Source organism: Lagopus leucura, unplaced genomic scaffold (genome assembly GCF_019238085.1).
Source record: "Lagopus leucura isolate 7727_CA_CO unplaced genomic scaffold, USGS_WTPT01 Super-Scaffold_100009, whole genome shotgun sequence".
Lineage (NCBI taxonomy): Eukaryota > Metazoa > Chordata > Aves > Galliformes > Phasianidae > Lagopus > Lagopus leucura.
In genome coordinates, this window is record NW_024962266.1 from 3,953,678 (window position 1) to 3,973,395 (window position 19,718).

Below are 19,718 nucleotides of genomic sequence, written 5' to 3' on the forward strand. Positions count from 1 at the left end.
TATCTAGGAGATATTGCTTGTAAGCTTCTCACTCGTGTTCTTAATCACCTGCTTTCTGCAGAATTGGATTTCAGCATAATATGTTCAATTTGAAAAAAATGGATGAAAATAGGAGGTGGGAAAAAAGTGGGCATGTTTCTGTTGATTTAAATGGAATTCAGTAAATTCTCAGTTCAGAAAATCAACTTTCAGTAAAGCAAAGCCGTATTCAAAACGGAGGCCTAGAACACAAAGCCTAGATAACAGGATAGATCAGATTACAGGTGCTAAAATGTGAAGCCTGTGCATAAAGCTGAATGTTGATATGAATTGGAGAATTGAGATGTTGCTTGGATTCCTTCAGTGTATCGTAAGAACAGTTCTTGTCAGTCAATCCCAAGATATTTTGGTAGAGCTTTTGATTCCCTTCAACCCAACAGTTTGTGTGTGTGTGTCTGCTCATAGAATTAGAAATGTGTTCTTTTTTGTAGTAACATCTTAGTCAAAATTTTAAGACATCAATGTTTTATTAATATGCCTTCTTTACAGAGATGTAGTTTCTAAGCTGTAAACGCAGGCTTTTCTCTCAACGGTCACCTTCAGTGCTGATAAAACATCTCAGCATCATGAGTTTTGACAAAGTGAACACCTGTTCAAATAAAAGGCATGGTATCTACCTCTGCATGTGTTTTTGTAAATAAAATTATCCTGGTTTTTATGTGGAAGAATTGGCTTTGTGATACGGACACAAAAGAAAATTACTAAGCTGTTTTAGCAGTCGTGCTGTTTGTGTGAATAAAAGTATATGTAATACATACAATTTATAATGGAATCCAACAGGAACAGGTTGTACCATTCTCTCGGTCCGGGGACAAGAGTGTCACGAAATGGCTATCGAGGCCACATGAAGGCCAGCAGGTACAATCCCCACTGCACACAGAGGTGTCAGACTTTCCCTCTGGTGTTGGTGATTTGGTTTGGTTTAATAATTAAGTGGTGTTTTCTGATGTTCTCTTTTTAACTTACATGTCCAAATAAATAAAGACCTTTTTTCTTCAAACTTAAAACTTTTTCCTTCTGTGACTTAATCTGTGTCATCATAAGGGCTTTTGTTCATTCTGGTCTGCAAATCCCAATTCTGAACCACTGGGTCTCTGTATCCATGCTTAAAGGTATTTTACCATTGGTAGCTTTTTAACTGCGTGCCACTGTGTAGTAGTAGTGTTGGTAGTTCTGCAGACAGCAAAGTTCCTTCTTGTGCTAATGACTATAGCACACAGAATGTTTTCTTTATTAGTGGTTATGTATTGAATTCCCTTTCCCCAAGACAAGTGAGATGGTTAAACAGAGTAACGCATGAAATTTGGTCCCAATTCTATATAATACAGTGTTCTTTGAAAGCTGATACAGTGATATGACTGATTCTTCTGAGTTTTTTTCTGAGAAGCATTGTCTGCAGCTGTGTGGCACTGTAATTGGGAAATAACTGACAGATAACTAAGCATTTTTTTCATGTTAAGAAGCAAGCATTGTCTCACTGAGTTGAACTCATGTTCCCATCAATGTCCAAAATTGTCTCCACATCCTCATCCTCAGTAGGTGCTGCAATGAAAAGGCTTGCTGGATTTCCAGTTCACCTTGAATAAGTGCAAGTGCAAGACGGATAAAGCAGCAAATGCTGTCTTACTTCAAAACAAGTTTCAGATGCTGCATGACTTCTTGGCTTTTCCAGAAAGCTGCTGGTTTCAGCATTGAGTTGTTTGCTCTGATTGACACTTACTGAAATGATTCCTGTTGTGAATTTTTCTGATAGAAAATGTTTTATGCTCCAGTCAGCTTCATAACTGTAATAAAGCTAAGTTTTGTTTTTCAGTGCTGTAGCTGGCATTTGTTTTTTGCCCTTTGCTCCTGTATCCTATGTGAGTTAGATCAGGATGAGGAGCACACCAGATGCATTAAAACACCTTAAAGCTGTGGTTTGGGTTTCTGCTCTTTATTACTGCTCCTGCTCACTGTTCTTGCTCTTGGATATTTTTAAAATTGTGCATGTTTGAGCTTTTGCTTTGTTTTCTGATGTGCTAATGATTCCAGTGTTTCTAACAACAACAACAGAAAACTGTCAATCTTTCTTGCAAGGACTGAAGGAGATGTTCTAACACAGAGAGCAACAGTACTCCAAACATTTGCCAGTTAAATCAATTGCTCTTGAATTTGAGTTGTTCTAGGCTTTAATTCTTTTTTTAATTAAAGACTACCTGCTTGGCTAATTTTTCAGATCACTTTTGCTTGTGAGTGTAAATTCCACTGCAGCAATTCCACGTAACAGCCAAAGTCTTTTTCCACAATGAAGTCTAATAAATAAGAAGCTGGCAATTATAAATTAAAATACAGATGTTTGCAGTAGTTTGAGGTAATGACTGGGGAACTTCACTAGGAAAAATCTATTCTTTTCACACACTTTTTCACATGCTCCTTTCAGCTCTCTAGAATCTGAAGATTTGGCTGTTCATTTGTATCCAGGAGCAGTTACTATTCAAGGCGTTCTCAGGAGGAAGACTTTGTTGAAAGAAGGCAAAAAACCCACAGTAAGATTTATTTATTTATTTATTTGTTCATTTACTTATAAGAGAAAGAAAACCCTCACTTTCTCAGTTTCTTCCTTTGCTCAATTGTAAGTAAAATAAGTGGCAAGCATGCAATTGATTAAAGTGTCTGAGTTCTCCTTTGCCTTGCCGATAAATGTTAGGGTCAGCTGCTAGATTTTGCATTCTTCTGTTTGGTGGATATTCAGTTTATGAGGATACGCCCATTATGTAGGAAGTGGAAGAGAAGTGTAATGCAGCTTAAAATTTTATACAAATACTGATAACTTTAAAGGTGATGAACATGTTTCATCTTCCTGAACAGCTTATCGGTAGGTAATAACTCTCTTAAGTGATTGCACTGCAATTGTCTGATTAATTACAAACCAAAATAGGTATTCATGTCAAAGGAGTATGCTTTCTGGCTATGGATAAAATGAAAAAGGAAAGGGGCAAGCATACTTAAGCATACTTTAACATTTCTTTTGTATATTATGCTTGTTTTTTCCCCGTTCTCCCTAGGTAGCATCTTGGACAAAGTACTGGGTAGCGTTGTGTGGAACCCAACTCTTTTACTATGCTGCAAAATCTCTGAAGGCCACAGAGAGAAAACATGTATGTAAAACAGGCATATTTCAGTATCATTTAACGACATTAGAATATGATTTCCTGATGTAAACCTAGAGATAAGTTTTTAATATGATTTCTAGTGACTACTATCCTGTGTTCCAGTCAATCGGTTCACCTCTTACAGATATGCCCTACTAAAGGTATCATACATGCTTATGTGCTACAACAGGAACATCTGCTTTGCATATGCCATGAATTTGTACATCTGTAAAGATGGAAAGTATGTCATGGGGTCTGCCTGCCTTTTTAAGGTAGAAGTCATATCTCCTGATGATTTCTGAATCTTGCGAGAGTTTGCTACTTGAAAACCAAAAAGTCACTGAGAAATCATTAGATACAGCATTAAACACACATCAATTTCTACCGATTTCACTCATGTGGTAAAATGAGACTACTGTCTTTTTCCATCTCATCTCATGAACTGCAAGTGACTACAAAACACTTCATACATTGCACAAAGAGCTAGCACATCACATGATGCTGGCTTTCCTTTCGTCTGCTGCAGCTTCATTTGAAAGAATCTAGAAATACTTTGCTTAAATGGGAAAGTAATAAAATGAATTTTCTGTTGCCGTTCCAGGGATGTCATGATGTGCATAGTTCACTTCTGTTTTCATTGGTTAATTATAATGGAAGAGGATGAGCCAGAGATTCTGCTAGGAAACTGGATAAAATTTGAGATACTTGAGTCTTTTTCCAAGTTCGTTCGCTACTTGGAACCATTACTTATAGTTGCCTTGGCCAGTGTTTCAGTTTAATTTATGACAACTGTCACTGAAGAACATTTGCTTTGCATAAAGTTTATGTAATTTTAGAAACTGAGATGTGCTGCAGGATCCTAGAAGGGGGACTGTCTTTTTTCTTTTTGGTGCAAAATACAGGGATTTAATCCTAACGTGTTTATGCTCAGAGGGCAAAGATTTGAAGCTTAACGTTTCTGACTTGAAGGCTCCTGAATATTTGAGTTTTCTGTTCCATTTGGAAAGTTTGTATCATGTATTGTCTTAATCTACAAAGCAGTTGAGTGTTTTCCACTTTTACTGGAAGCAAATAATTAAGAAGCAGCCTTCTAATATTCAAAGTAATTTAATATTAGCTAATTATTGGTGGAAAGGTTTCTTTGCTATATCAACTGCCTCACCCGTACTAGTTTTGATTGCTTAGTCGAAAGCTAAACATATCCTCCCTAATTTGTTAGTTAAGTATGGCAATGCTGGTATGACCAAAGTCCTGTGAGCCAAGCATTTTATCTCCAGAGCATCTTCAGAAAAGTGCACTGATATGCATTTACCTCTGCTGTCAGTGAAAAACATATGGAAAGACTGTCTCATTAAAAGTAAAGCTAGTTGCAAAGTGCAGAGTTGTAAACTATTGTGAGCAGAAATGTGAATTACTAAAGCAAATGCAAAAGCAAGAACTGAGAGAAAACTTATGCCGGCATAATGTCACTAACAATTAATTGCTAGTCGTTCTGAAAACACAAAGAAATGGAAATCTTTGTCATGTCAGACTTTGCGCTCTTGTTAATGATGTGATGCCTTTAGGCCTTATGCCAGAATTACATTTTGTTTTCTTTCAAGAACAGAGCATGCATCTTGTAAGTCTCTCCTGTCCACTGTCTGTTAAAATACCGAATGATGGCAGAGTTGTACCGTACTTGTACCTATTCAATCAGAAGTTATTTTGAGATTGTGTATAAATATTTTAAAACAATCTAAATGGCAAGTAGGTTTAGAGAGCTTGGAAGAATTGTTTAGCTGGTAGTGGTGGTGTTGGGAAAGTCAAGGTAGTCCATCTGTTTATCCACTTTTTCAGAGTAACAATTTTAATAACGTAGATCACTTTGCCCTTTCTTTAGGAAGAGTAAATGAAGTAAAAAGATAGCACACGTGGAAAAAAAGATATATATATATTTTTAATTCAAGGTCAATATCTAATCTGTTACTGCAGGAATCTTTTGTCTTGGAGTGTGGTCGTATCCATTTAATGCCCATTTAGAGTGCTCTTTCAAAAATTATTTTCTGAACCTGTTGAGCTGACTGCTATCTCCCAAAGCACTGATTTGTTGCAATACTTGCAACAACTAAGCTGCTACAAACCGAGTGTAGTGTCTAAGAATTAAACATCTCACATTCTTTTCTTCCCCTATTTATTTGCCAGAGGATGAGCTAGCAGACCAAACTTACAGACTGAGGCTAGGACATACACAAAATGATAATGCTGGCATGCTTCTGACTGCTGTGAGCACTGAGCTGAGTTTGAGCAGTATCGGGTCCCTAGGGAAGGGTGATGGAGTGTAGTGGTAGCAGAGAGAAATGGCTGCTAGAGCATGTTGGCTTGGTCTTAATTATATGTTTAATTATGTATTTATTTCACTGGTTGTTTCTGTGGAATTGGACTGAATTGTCCAGTACTGCCTTGAGTTTGTGCACAACTGATGTCTTGCTTTTAGCTGTTGAGGGCAGTGAACACAACTTGTTCTGTTCACAGATGCAAAGCATGTTGGGAAGTCTAGGTCAGGATTTGCTTGCTCAGGTGCAGGGATGATTAAAATAATGTAATACCTATCAGCTACAGTTTGGGCTGTCATTTATTTTAAAGAAATCATTCACAGTAGGTGCACATGTACTCAAGAGCTTATTTATAGCTCTTTATGGTGAAATGAAGGTGAAAGCTTACCTAATAACTCCTGTAGGAGGTTGGCAAAGGAGGGGGAGAGGCTCCAGTTTATTAAACAGCCTAATCATAGATGGTCAGAACTTTGTTCAGCTGATTTACTTGTGTTGCACTTCTGGTACAGCTTTTGGTGTCTGGGGTATCAGTTTCACTTGAGGGTAATTGTACAGAGGCTCAGCTTTTGTTCTGAAGTCTATGAAGAGGATTTCTCAAGTGTCGCGCCCCTGTTCTCATTTGTCTACAATTTCAGAAGGCAGATTTAATTGAAGTAGAATAAATTGTAGATGGTCCACCAGCTGTAGACAGTTGGTGTATCATTACGTGCTCACTATGCAAATTCTGTCCGCTTATATTCCCCAGAGATCCATTCTGCAAAATAGAGCTTGGAGGCTAGATCTGGGTAGAGTTTTCTAGCTGTCCATATTAAATGGACTAAAGGAATGATGCTGTCTACTTGGAAGCAGGTTTCTTTTTCTAAGATTGATACACTGAGATTTACCTAGCTAAAATATTCTAGATATTTACCATTGTCATGTAAACATCTGTCCTCGCAACTTCCTTGCCCAAGGTTTGGTGATGTGGAAGGGAATGCTGGAAACAAACAATAGTTAGTCTGCTATATGAAAGCTCCTGGCTGGAGCTCTCGTGGCACATATGTCTTGATTACAGGCATGCTTTTGACTATCCTGCTGCTATTGCCTTAGGCAACTGAGACTGAGGACTTGGAATGCACTGACAGTGAGAGCAGTTCCAAGCTTAAAGTAGCCAACCTCTTTGGAAAATTACCTCATAAAAATGGCATGTGATCTTGCAAAATGGGCAAGAAATCACCTTCCTTTTAAACACAGGCAAGGCCGTTGTTCTCACTTCTGTGGTCAAAGGCAAAAGAGTATTCCAGCATGCTGTAGATATGCATCTACTCTAAAGGATACTGTAGATATCTGGATGAGACAAATTTTCCTGTGTTGCATCTTCTAAGACAGACTAATAAATATAATGACCTTTGTATTTTAAAGAAGGAGGAGGTTTCAGTTGTTACTACAGTATTGGAAAACTGTCCATACTGAACATTTGGGCTTCAGAGCCCAGAGGATGAGGTACAGGAGAAGCTCAGAGGAATATTTGTAAGAAGCTGAAAGCTTAGTGGTAGCAACAAAGACACATCTGTGATCAAACCAGTAGTTGCACAGCTTTAGAAGAGGACAACCGTAAAAATAGACAACTTAAAATTAGTATTAAAGAAAGTATTCTCCTGGAGAAATGTGAGTACATCCATCAAAAGCTGTTAATAATGATTGAGATGGAAAAATCTTGCCAGTTTCTGTGACAACATAGCATGCATGAGAGATTTTTCCATGTTTGTAGGTATTTGGAAAAGCAACAGAGACTTTCTGAGCCTTCACTCAAGAATGAACTGCTGTTCATTCCAAGCCTTCCCCTGCATTTTGTATTCAGGATTATGCCTGTTTATTGGCACTTTGGAAAAATTGTTATTTGCTGCTTAGAGGCTAAGGGAGTGATTTGAATATTAGCTCAACAGGAGATTGAATTTTTGATTTGAAGATTTAAGTCAAAATACTTCTGGGCAGAACTGCAGCAGCACATCTAGTTCTGTGAAGCCTTACACTAGAGCTGTGGTTTTCTGTGCTTATCATAAGAGTTTCGTTCCAGTGGCGTGTATAAAAAATAAAGCTGAAGGACCATGAACATTAAATCACAATGAAGCTTTCATTCCCTTCACATTAACAAAGCAAACTTGCTGTTAGCGTGGCTCCATGCATCAGTGGAGAATGAACTGCCTTGGGGGAGCTATGTAAACATGCAATACAAAGCCAGCAGTGCGAAGGAATGGGAAACTGACGTGTGCTTCACGTGATGATGGATTGATGCTAGCAGGAAATGCTTTCCTTGTGTGGAGCTTTTTACTTTCCAGAGAGGCATTGTGATTAACTTACTGTTTTGAAAGTGCTGAACACTCTTGAGATGGCAGTGAGAATGAAAGAAGCAAGCTCTGGCAGTTTCAGGCATGTGATCTTTTTGCATATTGCAGGCCTATTATTGAAACATACGACTGAGAAGGGAAGGAGCAAATGTGTCATTTCACATGGCCCTCTAGAAATGGATGCAGTTAGTTCTTAGTGGCACAGATTTCCACTTAGGTGAAACTAACCTGCTAATGCTTTGTAAGACTACTTGAAGTTTGCTTTTGCAAATCCCTTTTTAGTGTAAGTTGCCATCTTATTTTTCAGGGCAGTGTCTTGAGTCCATAAGTTCTGAATGTATATGGAAAGAAATTGTTATCCAGCTGCACGTATAATGATACAGCTATGTAATTTACTGCTTAATCTCATGAGCTGTTACCAAACACATCTATCTCCCAGAAGCAGTAGAATGACTTAAAACTTCAGTATATGTGGTTCTATAGATTTTCTAAGGAATGATCTTTTCCCACAGTTTTAGGTACCACAGTGGTATCAAAAGAAGCCATCCATGTGAAGTGTAGCAGGCAAGTCTCTTGGAAGAACAGTCTTTACCCCTTTTACACTTAAGCTATCTGTTCAAGCATCCGTTCAAAGTTTCCAAGTGTTGTTTCCACTGATGTTTAAATAGTTGAGCTGAACATGACTGATAGGAGCTTGTTATGGAATGGTTCCTGCAAGTGTCTCTATGGCAACATAATGATGAGAGTACATAAATGCTGTGTTTGGAAGATAGAGGGCAGACTCTTAAATTATTTTGTACTTGGTTGAAATACTTTTCATGTTTCAAGTATTGACCTAACATTTGTTCATTTGAAGTTCTAATGTTTTTTAAACTGTGGTTTTAAATTGAGGTTTAAAATGTAGGGTGTTGGACAAGTCCCAGGTAGGTGAGCATAAGTAGACATTATAGTGAGTGTGATACTCTGAAACTAATCAGCAGAAATGATTACTTTTGCTAATGTTCCTTTTTTACTGGATTTGTAATAGTTAAACAGTATTATTTCTAAAATGATACAGAAGAGATTTGATGCTTAATGCTGTAAGTCTGCTATGAGACATTAATATGAAAAGTATTCTAGAATTATAAATTCGTTTTAGTAACTGAAAATATCCTTGAAATAATTTTAGCTGTATGGCTTCTGAAAATACCTGTAATTAAAGAGATGACCAAATTACTTTGCTAATGAAGAGGTTATAACAGGGATTTCACAAAGCCAGGACAAAGATGCATCTGGTAGCAAACTGCATAGAGTAGAGTTGGACCTTATGGGCACAGTGGAGAGATTAAGTATTGCAGAGGGGAGAAGTGCAAGGACTTACTGCAAAGTCTGTGATGGGCACATGAATGTAGGAGGAGGAGATCTGTCAACTGAAGACTTGAGGGAAACTGAATGAATTATAGATATTGAAGAGAGAAGGAGCATCTGAGCAAGCCATGGGAAGTGAATTGTGAGGGTCTGCTAATAACAAGAAGACCAGGAAGAAAGAAGCTGAAAATGGCCAAGGTGGGATTTAATGGGCAGGTTGCCTGGAACTGAGAAGTAGAAAATAATATTGCCCAGTTGGGTGAAAAGGAGAGCAGAATAATGAAGTTGTAAAGAGAGGGAGTAGCGTAGGAGAGACAGTTGTCGTGCTTAAATAGGGAGGTACAAACTATGTCAATGTTTGGGTGATAACTTAGGCAGGAAAACCCCATCATTCTGGATATCTCGTCTATAAAAATGACTTATTTACTGGAATATACGTGCTCGCTTTGAATAGTTGTGGCACTGAGTAGTTACATTTTTCTTTATTAACAGTGGAGGGGATTAACTTTGCATTTTTAGTGCATTTTTTAATGATGGTATGTTCACACACAAGCAGAAAGATGGTGAGGAATGCTGTGGTATTCATACAGCTTGGTTTAGATATTGGGTGCCTGGTTTGATGGATTGTGATATTCCTTAAAGTATCCTTTGAATTTAGTTTGCTGCGGTAAGTTCTGTTTTCATGAATTCCATGTAAAATTAAATTTATTTGAAGTGCTGGGCTTCCTCTGATGACAGTCTTTTGTCTACAACAGTGACACTGAGAGGAAGTGTTCTTCTGAATGCTTGTTCTATGCAGTTGGTCAGTCTGGCTAAGGCTTTATGCTACTTTACATCTCTGCTTGTATTTTCAGTTCAAATCCACCCCGAGCAAGAATGTATCAGTTGTGGGCTGGATGGTGATGATGGCAGACGACCCTGAACATCCAGATCTCTTCTTATTGACAGATTCTGAGAAAGGTAGGCAGCACTCACACCACGAGCACAGTGGTTCCAAGAACAAACGCCGATTTTGCTGAGGTTCACCTGTGTACCTTAGTCTTCATTGTGTTCTAAGTAGTGTCCAAAGTAACAACTTGTGTTTTTATTTTAAGTATTCATCTTCATTCTTTCAAACTGTATTTAGTTCAGTTTTTCAGAGACATTTTCACGTACATGAAAATGTAAGTAGCTATGAAAAGAGTTTGCTATTCCAGTAACACCAGATGCTTGACCAGGCCCCTCTCCCCTCCAAATGAAAAACAAACCACAAAACAAAACAGCTATTCAAATGTAGTGCCATTGCCAGGAAAAACAGTAAAATTCACTATTCTGCACTGAGAAGCCAGAGGGAAAAAAAAATTCCTTTATTCCATCATAGTGAGTGCCCTGGTTTCAGTTTAAACTGAATAAAATGTTATTTTTCTGTAACTGTGCTCAAAGAGCATTATTACGAGCAGTTGTGATAAAGGAGTTTGACATTCCTCATTTTATTTACCTTCAGTCTGAGTACATTTTATTTCTGAGTGTCTGTTCTAGTTTAAGGTTATCAGCTTAAACTCAGCAACAGCAATGTGAAAAGCTTTTGTAATATTTGGCCTTTCTGAATTCAGGTAAGCGCTGTCTGACATGAGATACTGAAAATAATAGTCTATCATTTCAATGCATTTGGGAATAATTTTCAAAGATTATTAAATGAAGCTTTCTGGAGCGCATTTCTGCGCTGTCCTGCGCTTAATGAAAATAATGTGATGATATACCAAGTTGAAGTAATGGCACTGAACAAAAATGTGTCTTTGTTACATAATTCTGAGAAACGTTTTGTTGTTTTTCTGGCTGACACTGGTGTTAGTTGAAATCTACAGTGTACAAAAGGAAGACAGACAAGCTATGACTTCTTGCACTACGTCAAACAATTGTTTAAGCTGCTCCATGTATGGCAGTCAAGGTGTAAAGTTGCAAGAACCTTTTGCTATTACATGTTTTCATAGCGTTCAAATTTGGTTCTTTGACTGTAGACGAGATTTAAATGCAGTATTTGTTGTGTTTCCTAAGTTTTTTTTTTTCCCCTTATTGTTCTCACTTAGGAAATTCATACAAATTTCAAGCTGGAAATAGAATGAATGCGATGCTCTGGTTTAAACACCTGAGTGCTGCCTGCCAAAGCAACAGACAACAGGTGAGAACAAGATGTTGACAAAGAAATAACAGCTGTTAAAAGCTCAGATCTGACTGAGCTTCCAAAGGGCCAAGCTGTAATTGATTGCTTCACATGAACAGCAATCTTCTCCAACCGGTCTGGACATTGATTTCACCTGCTTATTGACTTGGTTTAGCTTTTGTGTTTGTCTCCTTGAAAATGAATCCTCAGAGCTTCTGTTGTGATGAAGAAAAGTCTTGAGGCTACCATAGAGCAATTTGGAAAGTTGGGAAATGGAAGAAATACTGACAAATCTCAGTCTCCGACACAGTATTTTTGTCACTGCCCGTTTACAGATGGCAGTCCCATAGTTATGCTGACTGTGTGTATTACTAAAACATAAAAATTATTTATGTTCTGAGTATATTTAAAAGACTTTGGAAACAAAAATTGAATTCTCTTTGAATCAAAAAAGAAGAAAGGACTACTCTTCAAGCCCTGTTAAATTCTGTTCACATATATATTGATAGTGACTTTTTCATCAGCATAAGTGCATCTTTAAGTTAACGCTCTTTTCTTCAAATTCCTTTCTTTCTGTTGGGTTCCTGAAGCACTGCTGAACTTTTCTGCTTCTACATGGCTATGCTTAAGAATAAGGGGGAACTAAAGACCTTTCCAAATCCTTCTGTGTATTCTTGTTCGGCTCTGACACAAGTCTAAGGAATAAGGAGGGCTGCAGAAATGTCTGAGACAGTGCAAAGGAGTGAAAATTGTGTTCCTGGCTGGAGAAGGTGGAAATAGTAGCCGGTAGTGGCAAGCAGTTTGCAAGAGTGTGGTGACTGCCAGACAGGCTCCAAAACTGCCTGCTGGTGACAACTTTTATTCAGCAAGGCTTAACAATTCTATTCAATGCAAACTGGTCTAAAGCATTCTGCTCATGGCTTATGCAAAAGTGGCAAGCCTTGGGGCCTCTGGGGCCTGGGGAAAACATGATGTAGGTTTTAAAAGGGGAGGAAGAAAAGAGAAGAGTCATGGAAAAAAAAAAAAACAAAAAAAACACAAAACTAGCTCTAAAAGACCAACAGCCTCAGTTACTGTTATGTGTTGCATACTTTGTTTTCTGGTATGTCTGAATGTGGTTGTACAGCAAGCATTTTTGCAGCATTAGCTACTCCTAATGAGTCTCCCACAGAAGAAGCAGATCTTCCTGCAAGCATTAGGCAATAAAGATTGGTTAATAAGCAAAAACTTAGTGTTCAAAAAACCTTTTGGAAGAAAAAAAATCCTTTAAATTATTTCTCTTGATCTTGATTTTACCCCTGAGCTGTGCTTTCCCTAGAGAGGAGCCTTACAGATCTATTTAAAGCAGATCTTTTCTTATTGAGGGTATGGCTGTGTAAGACAAGAGCATGGACGTCTACCAAATTGAAGAATATTGGGAACTATTTTAATGTATATGATTTTTAATTGTATGTAATAATTTTTAATGGTGTAGTTTTAACCCAGTTATCATTTCTGCTTCTGCAGGTAAATGCAATGCAAGAAATAATCTGCTTCAAACCTGACCAGACTGTGCATTTATTGACAGTCATCGGGAATGCAGTGGCTCTTTAGTACCCTGAGTAAACAGCATTTATTGCTTTCAGGCAAATTCCCGATAAGGAGAAATTGGGGACTTAAGCTGTGTAATGCAGGCTACCTTTAATATTCATGAAAGGGAGTGATGTCTGCATCTCACGTTCAGGCTTCCTGTGGGAAAAGCCCAGCCAAGTGTTTATGCCTTGTGTTTGTAAATTAGCCCTAAAAATGCTGGAGGGCCTACATCAGTCACTGACCTGTGCCAAGTATTTCCTAGCTCGTGGGACTCAAGTGAGAAGGTTCTGCTTGTGTAGCTCAGTCCTGAGATTTATCATGTTAAAGTTGTTTTGTCAACAGCTCAAAATCTTAAATTTCATCAGCGTTAATAAGATCTAAGGCCATGTAAGAAAGTTGTAAACAGTTCAGTCGTTTAGTATTTTTGTGATTCCTGCATTTTCTACAGCTGTAAGTATGCTTCTAGTGTTTTGTACTGACTGTATTAATGATGGTTGAATTCCCAGCTTTCTCCTCCACCCCCCCTTTTTTTTTTTTTGACAGAATGAGCATTAGGATGTGTATTTGAACAGGTTGAAGGTTTGTGAAACATTAGGATGTAAGTAGCTGCTACCTAAGTAACATCAGCTATTTGTATTTTTGTTTTCAGGTTCCTGCCAACTTGATGACCTTTGAATAGCAGGCTAATTCAAAACACAACAGAAAAAAAAAAAAAAGAACAATTTGAACCATCTCATAAATGAGAATGAGGTCCTGACAGAAAATGTGCCAGCTGCATTCTGTGCCAGAAGGGAGCCTGTCAGGCCGATCTCCTGAACTCTGGAGCCCTGAACAAAACACGTAATGGCTGGGGATTAGGGTCCCCCGAATGAAAAATGGAATTGCAACATGAATTGCCATGGACCATGCTTTGTTATATCCTCTGAACTGACCTGTGGAAACCACTGCCTTAAAGAGTGAAAGGAAAAACAACAGTGAAACACCAAATAGTGTGTGTGAAACTTCTGGCGGTGCTGTGCTTGAGTTAAATAGATTGTAGCTTGTTTGAGTTTCTTTTAACTTTGTACTAATTTTGAAAATAACTCACCTTTTTAGGTATTCTTAAGAAAGCAAGTAAACTGGTATTTAAGAGTTGTATCAAAAACTATGTATGAACTGGGTAAAAGAGGTGCTGCACACTCTAGAGATGATGTTGTTTGGACTATACCAGGAGTTCTCAATGGAAGCTTGTCCCAGGCACACTGAGCCTGGAGCAATGTTAATTCTCTCAGACCTACGAGTATATGAAACATAACAAATGCAAGTTTGAAGTAGCATTAAGCTTGCAAACTGTAGTACTGTATGGGAGCCACATTCCCTGTGAGCGGGCACAGACACACTAAGAATGCTTTTGGTGCGCTGTTACCTAATTCCTGGTTAGAGCATAGTTCACATGTTCCGGGTGCTTGGGGTGCGTGTGAAAGACAAAACTGAAAGCACTGTTGGCTCAGAACTGAGTGTTTTCTTCCCATTTGTTCCTACACCTCTGTCTCCTGCAGATGAAGGTTGAATGACAAAAAAAAAACAAACAACAACCCAACATCTTGGTACAGTTCTTGGAGACGTTTTACTTCTCCGGGTGTCTGTTAATCAGCTAGGGACCACTGTCAGTGTATGGTGTTTCATAATATCACTTACAGTCTATATTTTAAAATGATAGAGGCACAATCTCAAGCTTTCATGATCTCATTTGGCAATAATTGATTTTACTATCTGTCTTGGTCAAAATATGACATTGTGTGGTATTGACAATGTAGCCTAAAGTAGACCTTACGTACAGAAGCTCTTTTGATGGTTGGACAAATAATTTATGAGGTGGGATAATACAAAGAGAAAAAAGGTATGGGACTGTCAAAGTTATATCCTTGACAGGAATAATTCTTGGTCACTGAAATTACTTTGAAAAATAATGTGATTGTAAAAAGGGAAACATGCTTTATACATGTGTTTTATGCATAAAAACTTTGATTCTTGCGTTGTTTGGGTTTCCTTGACATCACCTAGATAACATTTCCTGGATGATTAGTCTTCATTTAACCTTCCAAAACATGGTCTTTGTAAAGCAAGTAAACATTATCCAAAATATGACTCTAAGATATCAGAACTTTGAAGTCTGTGGAAAAATAGTAAATGTTTCATTGACGTTGTGGTTTAGTGGCCATAAATAAGCTTGCAGATTCCACCGTGAATACTCCTTTTTAAAGAGAAACAAACTACCTACCAGTTTGTGGCAGAGTTCTCTGACTGTGTAATAAAGTTTTCTACTAGTAGTGATTATTTTGAAAATGTACAGTTTGTTTCTTGCATCAGAGTAGAAGCCTATGAAGTCACATTTCATTCTCCCCAGAGTTAAATTAATCTCTTAACGGAAATGATTAATTGCTGAATGCTAGGAGGGAAAAAAATAGAGAAGGAGAATCCAGTCTCACAGTTAAAAACAAACGAAAAACCCGCACACTTGGTAATGTGGAGTTAAATGGCAATAGGCTGGATTGTGTTTCCAAAAATTGTTCTTGTGAATTGGCACTTGGTAGAAAGAAAACAGTGGAAGGATATTTCTGTCAGAGTTGCTCCGCAAGCAGTGTGGGAATTTGTGTCCCTCTGCAATTTTTTTTTTTCTGCTTTGGGGAATGAACAGTCTGTTCTGATCCTGAAGTCATGTATTGTGAAAAGGGGTTGCTTGTGCTGAATCCCTTTTCAATTCACACATCACCCAAGTTAACCCATGTTGGGTGTATGGTGAAGACGGCATCTTCGTAGCCAGCAGTGTTACTGTAGTAGACTTTGCACAACATCAGTTTTGCTTTTTCATTTTAAAAATTATTTAATGTGTGTTTTCTTCTCAGCAGCGAGATGGTTTTGGTTTTTTTTTTTAGCAATGTGTGTCCTTTTGTAAACACTGTGGATAACAGCCCGTGGATTTTGAATTTTTAAATAAGCTCTTATAGAGTCATTGCAGCGTAACTGCGTCTGCTCTTCTGTCAGCAAAAGGAAACATGCATCTGGGAGCCACAGCCTGACATCACACAGCTTTACTGAAGACAGAGCCAGGTCTGAAGGTGTCATTTATTATTGTTTTTCTTGTTTGTTCCAGCTGTTTTGAATTAGGCTTTTGTGGTAGGAGGATAGTGGGGAAAGCAGTGCACAAATCATTGTTTAATGAGTTGTTGTTACCAGTTGTAATTGTCCTTACGCCTCCTGCTGTCTTTGGTTTTCTTCCCTCAGATAATGCTATTTTCTGTGGGAGAGACGGAATATTGTGGGAGTAGTTTCTTAAAATGTGTAGCTGGGATAATTGGAGTGATTAATGACAACACAGAAAGCATTATTGGCACTTGTTGCAGTGAGTAGTCCAGTACTTTCCTATGGTTGATCTCATGTTTGTTCAAGTAGTCTTACAGGGCAACACAGCTACTGAAACGTTATACATTTTGACATACGTGGTGCTCAGGAAGAGGTGGTAGTTTGGTTCCCTGAGGGAAAATCTTCAGCTAAGCGTTGGAAAGATTTGGATGAGTCAAATACACTGTAAAGAACACAGTAATGTTTTTTGCTTTTGCTTTTTTTCTTCATGCTTTAAGAAAAGGTTAAAAACGTGCGTTTAAATCAGTGCTTAGAAAGAAGGAGCAGCAGTGAGGTCCTGTTATTCAGGTAAGACTGTGATCCAGACTATTTCAGTTAGTTAGCAGTTTGTGTGTTTCCTAATGCTCTCTTTATTTTGTTAATGACTGATGGAGCTCTTCAGCTAATATTTGTCACTTTAATTTCACAATATTTTGATTTGGAAATTAAAGGCATCCCTTACAGTTCCTTGATTGCAAGCATATGAATGAGAAGCACTCAGTGTAGATCCCTGTGGCCAGGCTTCCCGTGTACCTGTGAGTCACCTGCTGAGCACTCACTGCTTTGTTAGCTACACTGACAGTCTTTAGGGGGAACTAAACGACGGGGAACGTCGGGTTTGTGAAACTGGTGCGGTGCTGTAGAAACCTACAATGCCCTTGGTGCTGATTTTTTTTATTACCTACTGCTGACTTTTCCCTTCCTAACTTCCTTTGCTAATTCTTACAAGTTTTTTCAAACCTGACTTCTGTTTCAGTATTCTTTGACAGCAAGTAAGGAGATTCAGTTTTGAAAAGCATTAATGATTTGAGTAAATAGAGTTCTTCCCATTTCATTTTGCAGGCATTTCGTGGCACAGGCATATTGCTCAAGCTCCTAAGATTCATGGAGTACTTCGGTACAAGTTGTGAACGTTAAAACTACAAACACTAAATGAATGCATGTAAATAATTAATGAGCTTTAGCACTCAGCTTTGAAATTATCTTACTGTTAGCTTTTTTAAATTACCTTTAAAATCATATTCTACGTGAGAAAGATCTGATAAGGAAGCTAACAGCAGACATTTTGCATCTCAGCAGCTTGCACACTGAGCAGCCCTCAGTTATGCCATTACAGCCTGTTGTTCCAGCCTGTTGCTTGAGGGATCAGGGTCTCTTTTGGGAAATCAGCTGATTGACTTTCCTCCTCTGAACTCAACTGCAAAGCGCTTGCACTGTTACCCAGAAAAGCATTAATAGAAATATCCTTATTGGTGGTAAGAAAATAAACAGCATAAAAGAACGCAGCGGGATTTTATTAGCCAGCTTTTCCTCACTAGAATTCAGTATCTCATCTGTTTTGTTTTGTTTTGTTTTTTATGCAGCCTCAGCCTCTTCTAGTTGTGTTTCTACCTTTTCAACAGTACAGTCCTCTTCTGCGAGATGTAACAGATGTTAAAAGGAAATGCTTTCCGTTCCAGCAGAAGAGATTGCAGCCTTTTGTGCTGCTGAGGCACTCTATGAGGTTAGGTCCCTTTGGATAGGCAGCAAATCCATCTTGTGGTTTTGGATTAACTTAGGCAAATCTTATCCAAATCAAGGTAAATCATGGGATGTCATTTCTTACGGCTCTGTCAGTGGCATTTTTCTTTGTTTTCTACTTTTGATTTTTTTATGCTAAGTCATTAGACTTTTCCATGGCTGGCGGTAGTGTGCTGCATGTTAAAACATCAAGACACCACTGCTGGTACTAAATCACATCAGCTAATTGCCTGTTCTGCCTACAACATCACGTTGTAAAAGTGTTGTTATTATTTACCTATTGGCCTTTTTCTTTCATTTTTCTTCCAAAAATGGCTTGTGGAGAAGCTGATGGGGTTGGGAAAGTTCTAATTGAGGAAGCTGTATGAATGGACCTAAAACTTGTTTGTAGGGATCATTCTCTTTTTAAAATGCTCGTGCTAATTTGTTATGTATCAAAAGGAGGTGAGTGTTTGTGTTAAAGGAGGACTTTTGTCAGTGCCTTACAATTAACTTGGATACTGATCCTGTTCCTTCAGTGCTGAGAGTGCCACAGACTCGTGAGCTGTGCCCTTGGTGTCACAGGGGGGGACGTTCCCTACTGTCACTGTTTCTGCAGAAGAGTTTAGCTGCTTTGGTGCAGTTTAGCTTGCTTTCAGTGTAAAATAGCTGTAGCTTGAGTTGCTGTAGTATTTCTTCTGCCATTGAATGGTCTCTCTTTAGGAGAAATGCATCAGTATTTGGTAGCTTGGGCTCGTGTGGCTTTTACCAGACGTAGCTCAGACTTCCTTAGAATTAATTTATTTTTATTTGGTATGTGTCTGAATGGATGTGGCAGTGGAGAAGGAAACCTGAAAAGGATTGTCTGAGTCATGGCCTGGAACATACGAGCTTAAGAGCTCACGTGTTTAGAAATGAGCATGCTTCTCTGTCCCATTTCTTTCAATTTAAACATTGAAGGGTGTAGTTATGAGAGGATTTATTTTTTAACAGGCTTTTTGTCAACATAAAAACTACGGAGAAAAATGTTTGTGGGAAGAGAAGGCTGAATAAATCCATCTGATTCTTTCATAATAGCCCGTAGGCTCAGTTATGTGTATTATGCTTCTAGTGCCAACATGAGGTAGAACTATTACTGAAACAACTGCTGCAGATTGTGTTAGTAGCAAGGCTTTATAGGCATCAGAAAGGGAAATGAAAGAATATGTTCTTCTTAGGGGATCAAATGTTACTTTTCTGTCTTCCTGCATCTTTGATTAAAAACAATGGCAGTTTACTGTGGTGTTAATGGATGTTGGAAAAGAAAGGATAGAATGAAGCTTTATCTTAGGCTTTCTAAACATCTTTGGAGATGGCAGAATGGTTGTGAAAAGACAAATCATTTAGGTTAGCTACTCATATTGAAGAAAAGAGCTGACAAGTTGTCTTGAGGTTACATTATTAAGAAAAAAGTAATTAACTGGAATTCCTGATGATGCTGGTCATGTGGTTTTGGTTGTTAGCCTGATCATCCTCTTGAATTGCTTAAAGCATCGTGAATATTCCATTTTCCTTTTGTGTTTGCTTAGCATGTTATTTTTCTGTCTTTGGGTAAGTTCTGACCTTGAAACGTGTTTCTTGAACACCTCTCTTATCATTCCAAAGCCATTGGCAGGTAAAACAGAAAAGCAGTACAAATTGATGGAATAAAACATTGAAAGAAAGGGTTCTAGGTTGCCTTGCTTGCAGGCACCTCTAGCTCTGTGTGTACAGGAATGTATGCATTTAAGCACTGCTGTACTCAAGTGTAAAAAGCACCAGGAATCACATTGATGTTTTATAATAAACCTCTAAGGGCCAACCGTCACTGGAAAGAGGGGATCAAGGTTGTCATGCAGTAAACACAGCCGTTTGTAATATTGCCTGCTGGCGTGAGGCGTTGCGATGGTGGAGCGATTGCACTATGATCTCATGGAGTGATGTGCAGTTT

General features: G+C 38.3%; 1 protein-coding gene across 6 annotated transcripts in view; it reads left to right on the top strand.

Moving 5' to 3' along the window:
• The window catches only part of RALGPS2 (Ral GEF with PH domain and SH3 binding motif 2), a 109,509-nt gene extending 94,328 nt beyond the window's left edge, over positions 1–15,181 (top strand). For 3 of the 6 annotated variants that reach the window (XM_042874192.1, XM_042874195.1, XM_042874193.1), the window contains exons 15-20: positions 820–897; positions 2,459–2,564; positions 3,084–3,176; positions 10,011–10,116; positions 11,223–11,314; positions 13,518–15,181. In XM_042874192.1, the coding sequence (XP_042730126.1) occupies positions 820–897; positions 2,459–2,564; positions 3,084–3,176; positions 10,011–10,116; positions 11,223–11,314; positions 13,518–13,547 (505 nt within the window). In that variant the 3' untranslated portion in view covers positions 13,548–15,181. The other 3 variants (XM_042874196.1, XM_042874197.1, XM_042874198.1) reach the window with 3 other exon arrangements.
• Positions 15,182–19,718: the final 4,537 nt, after the last annotated feature.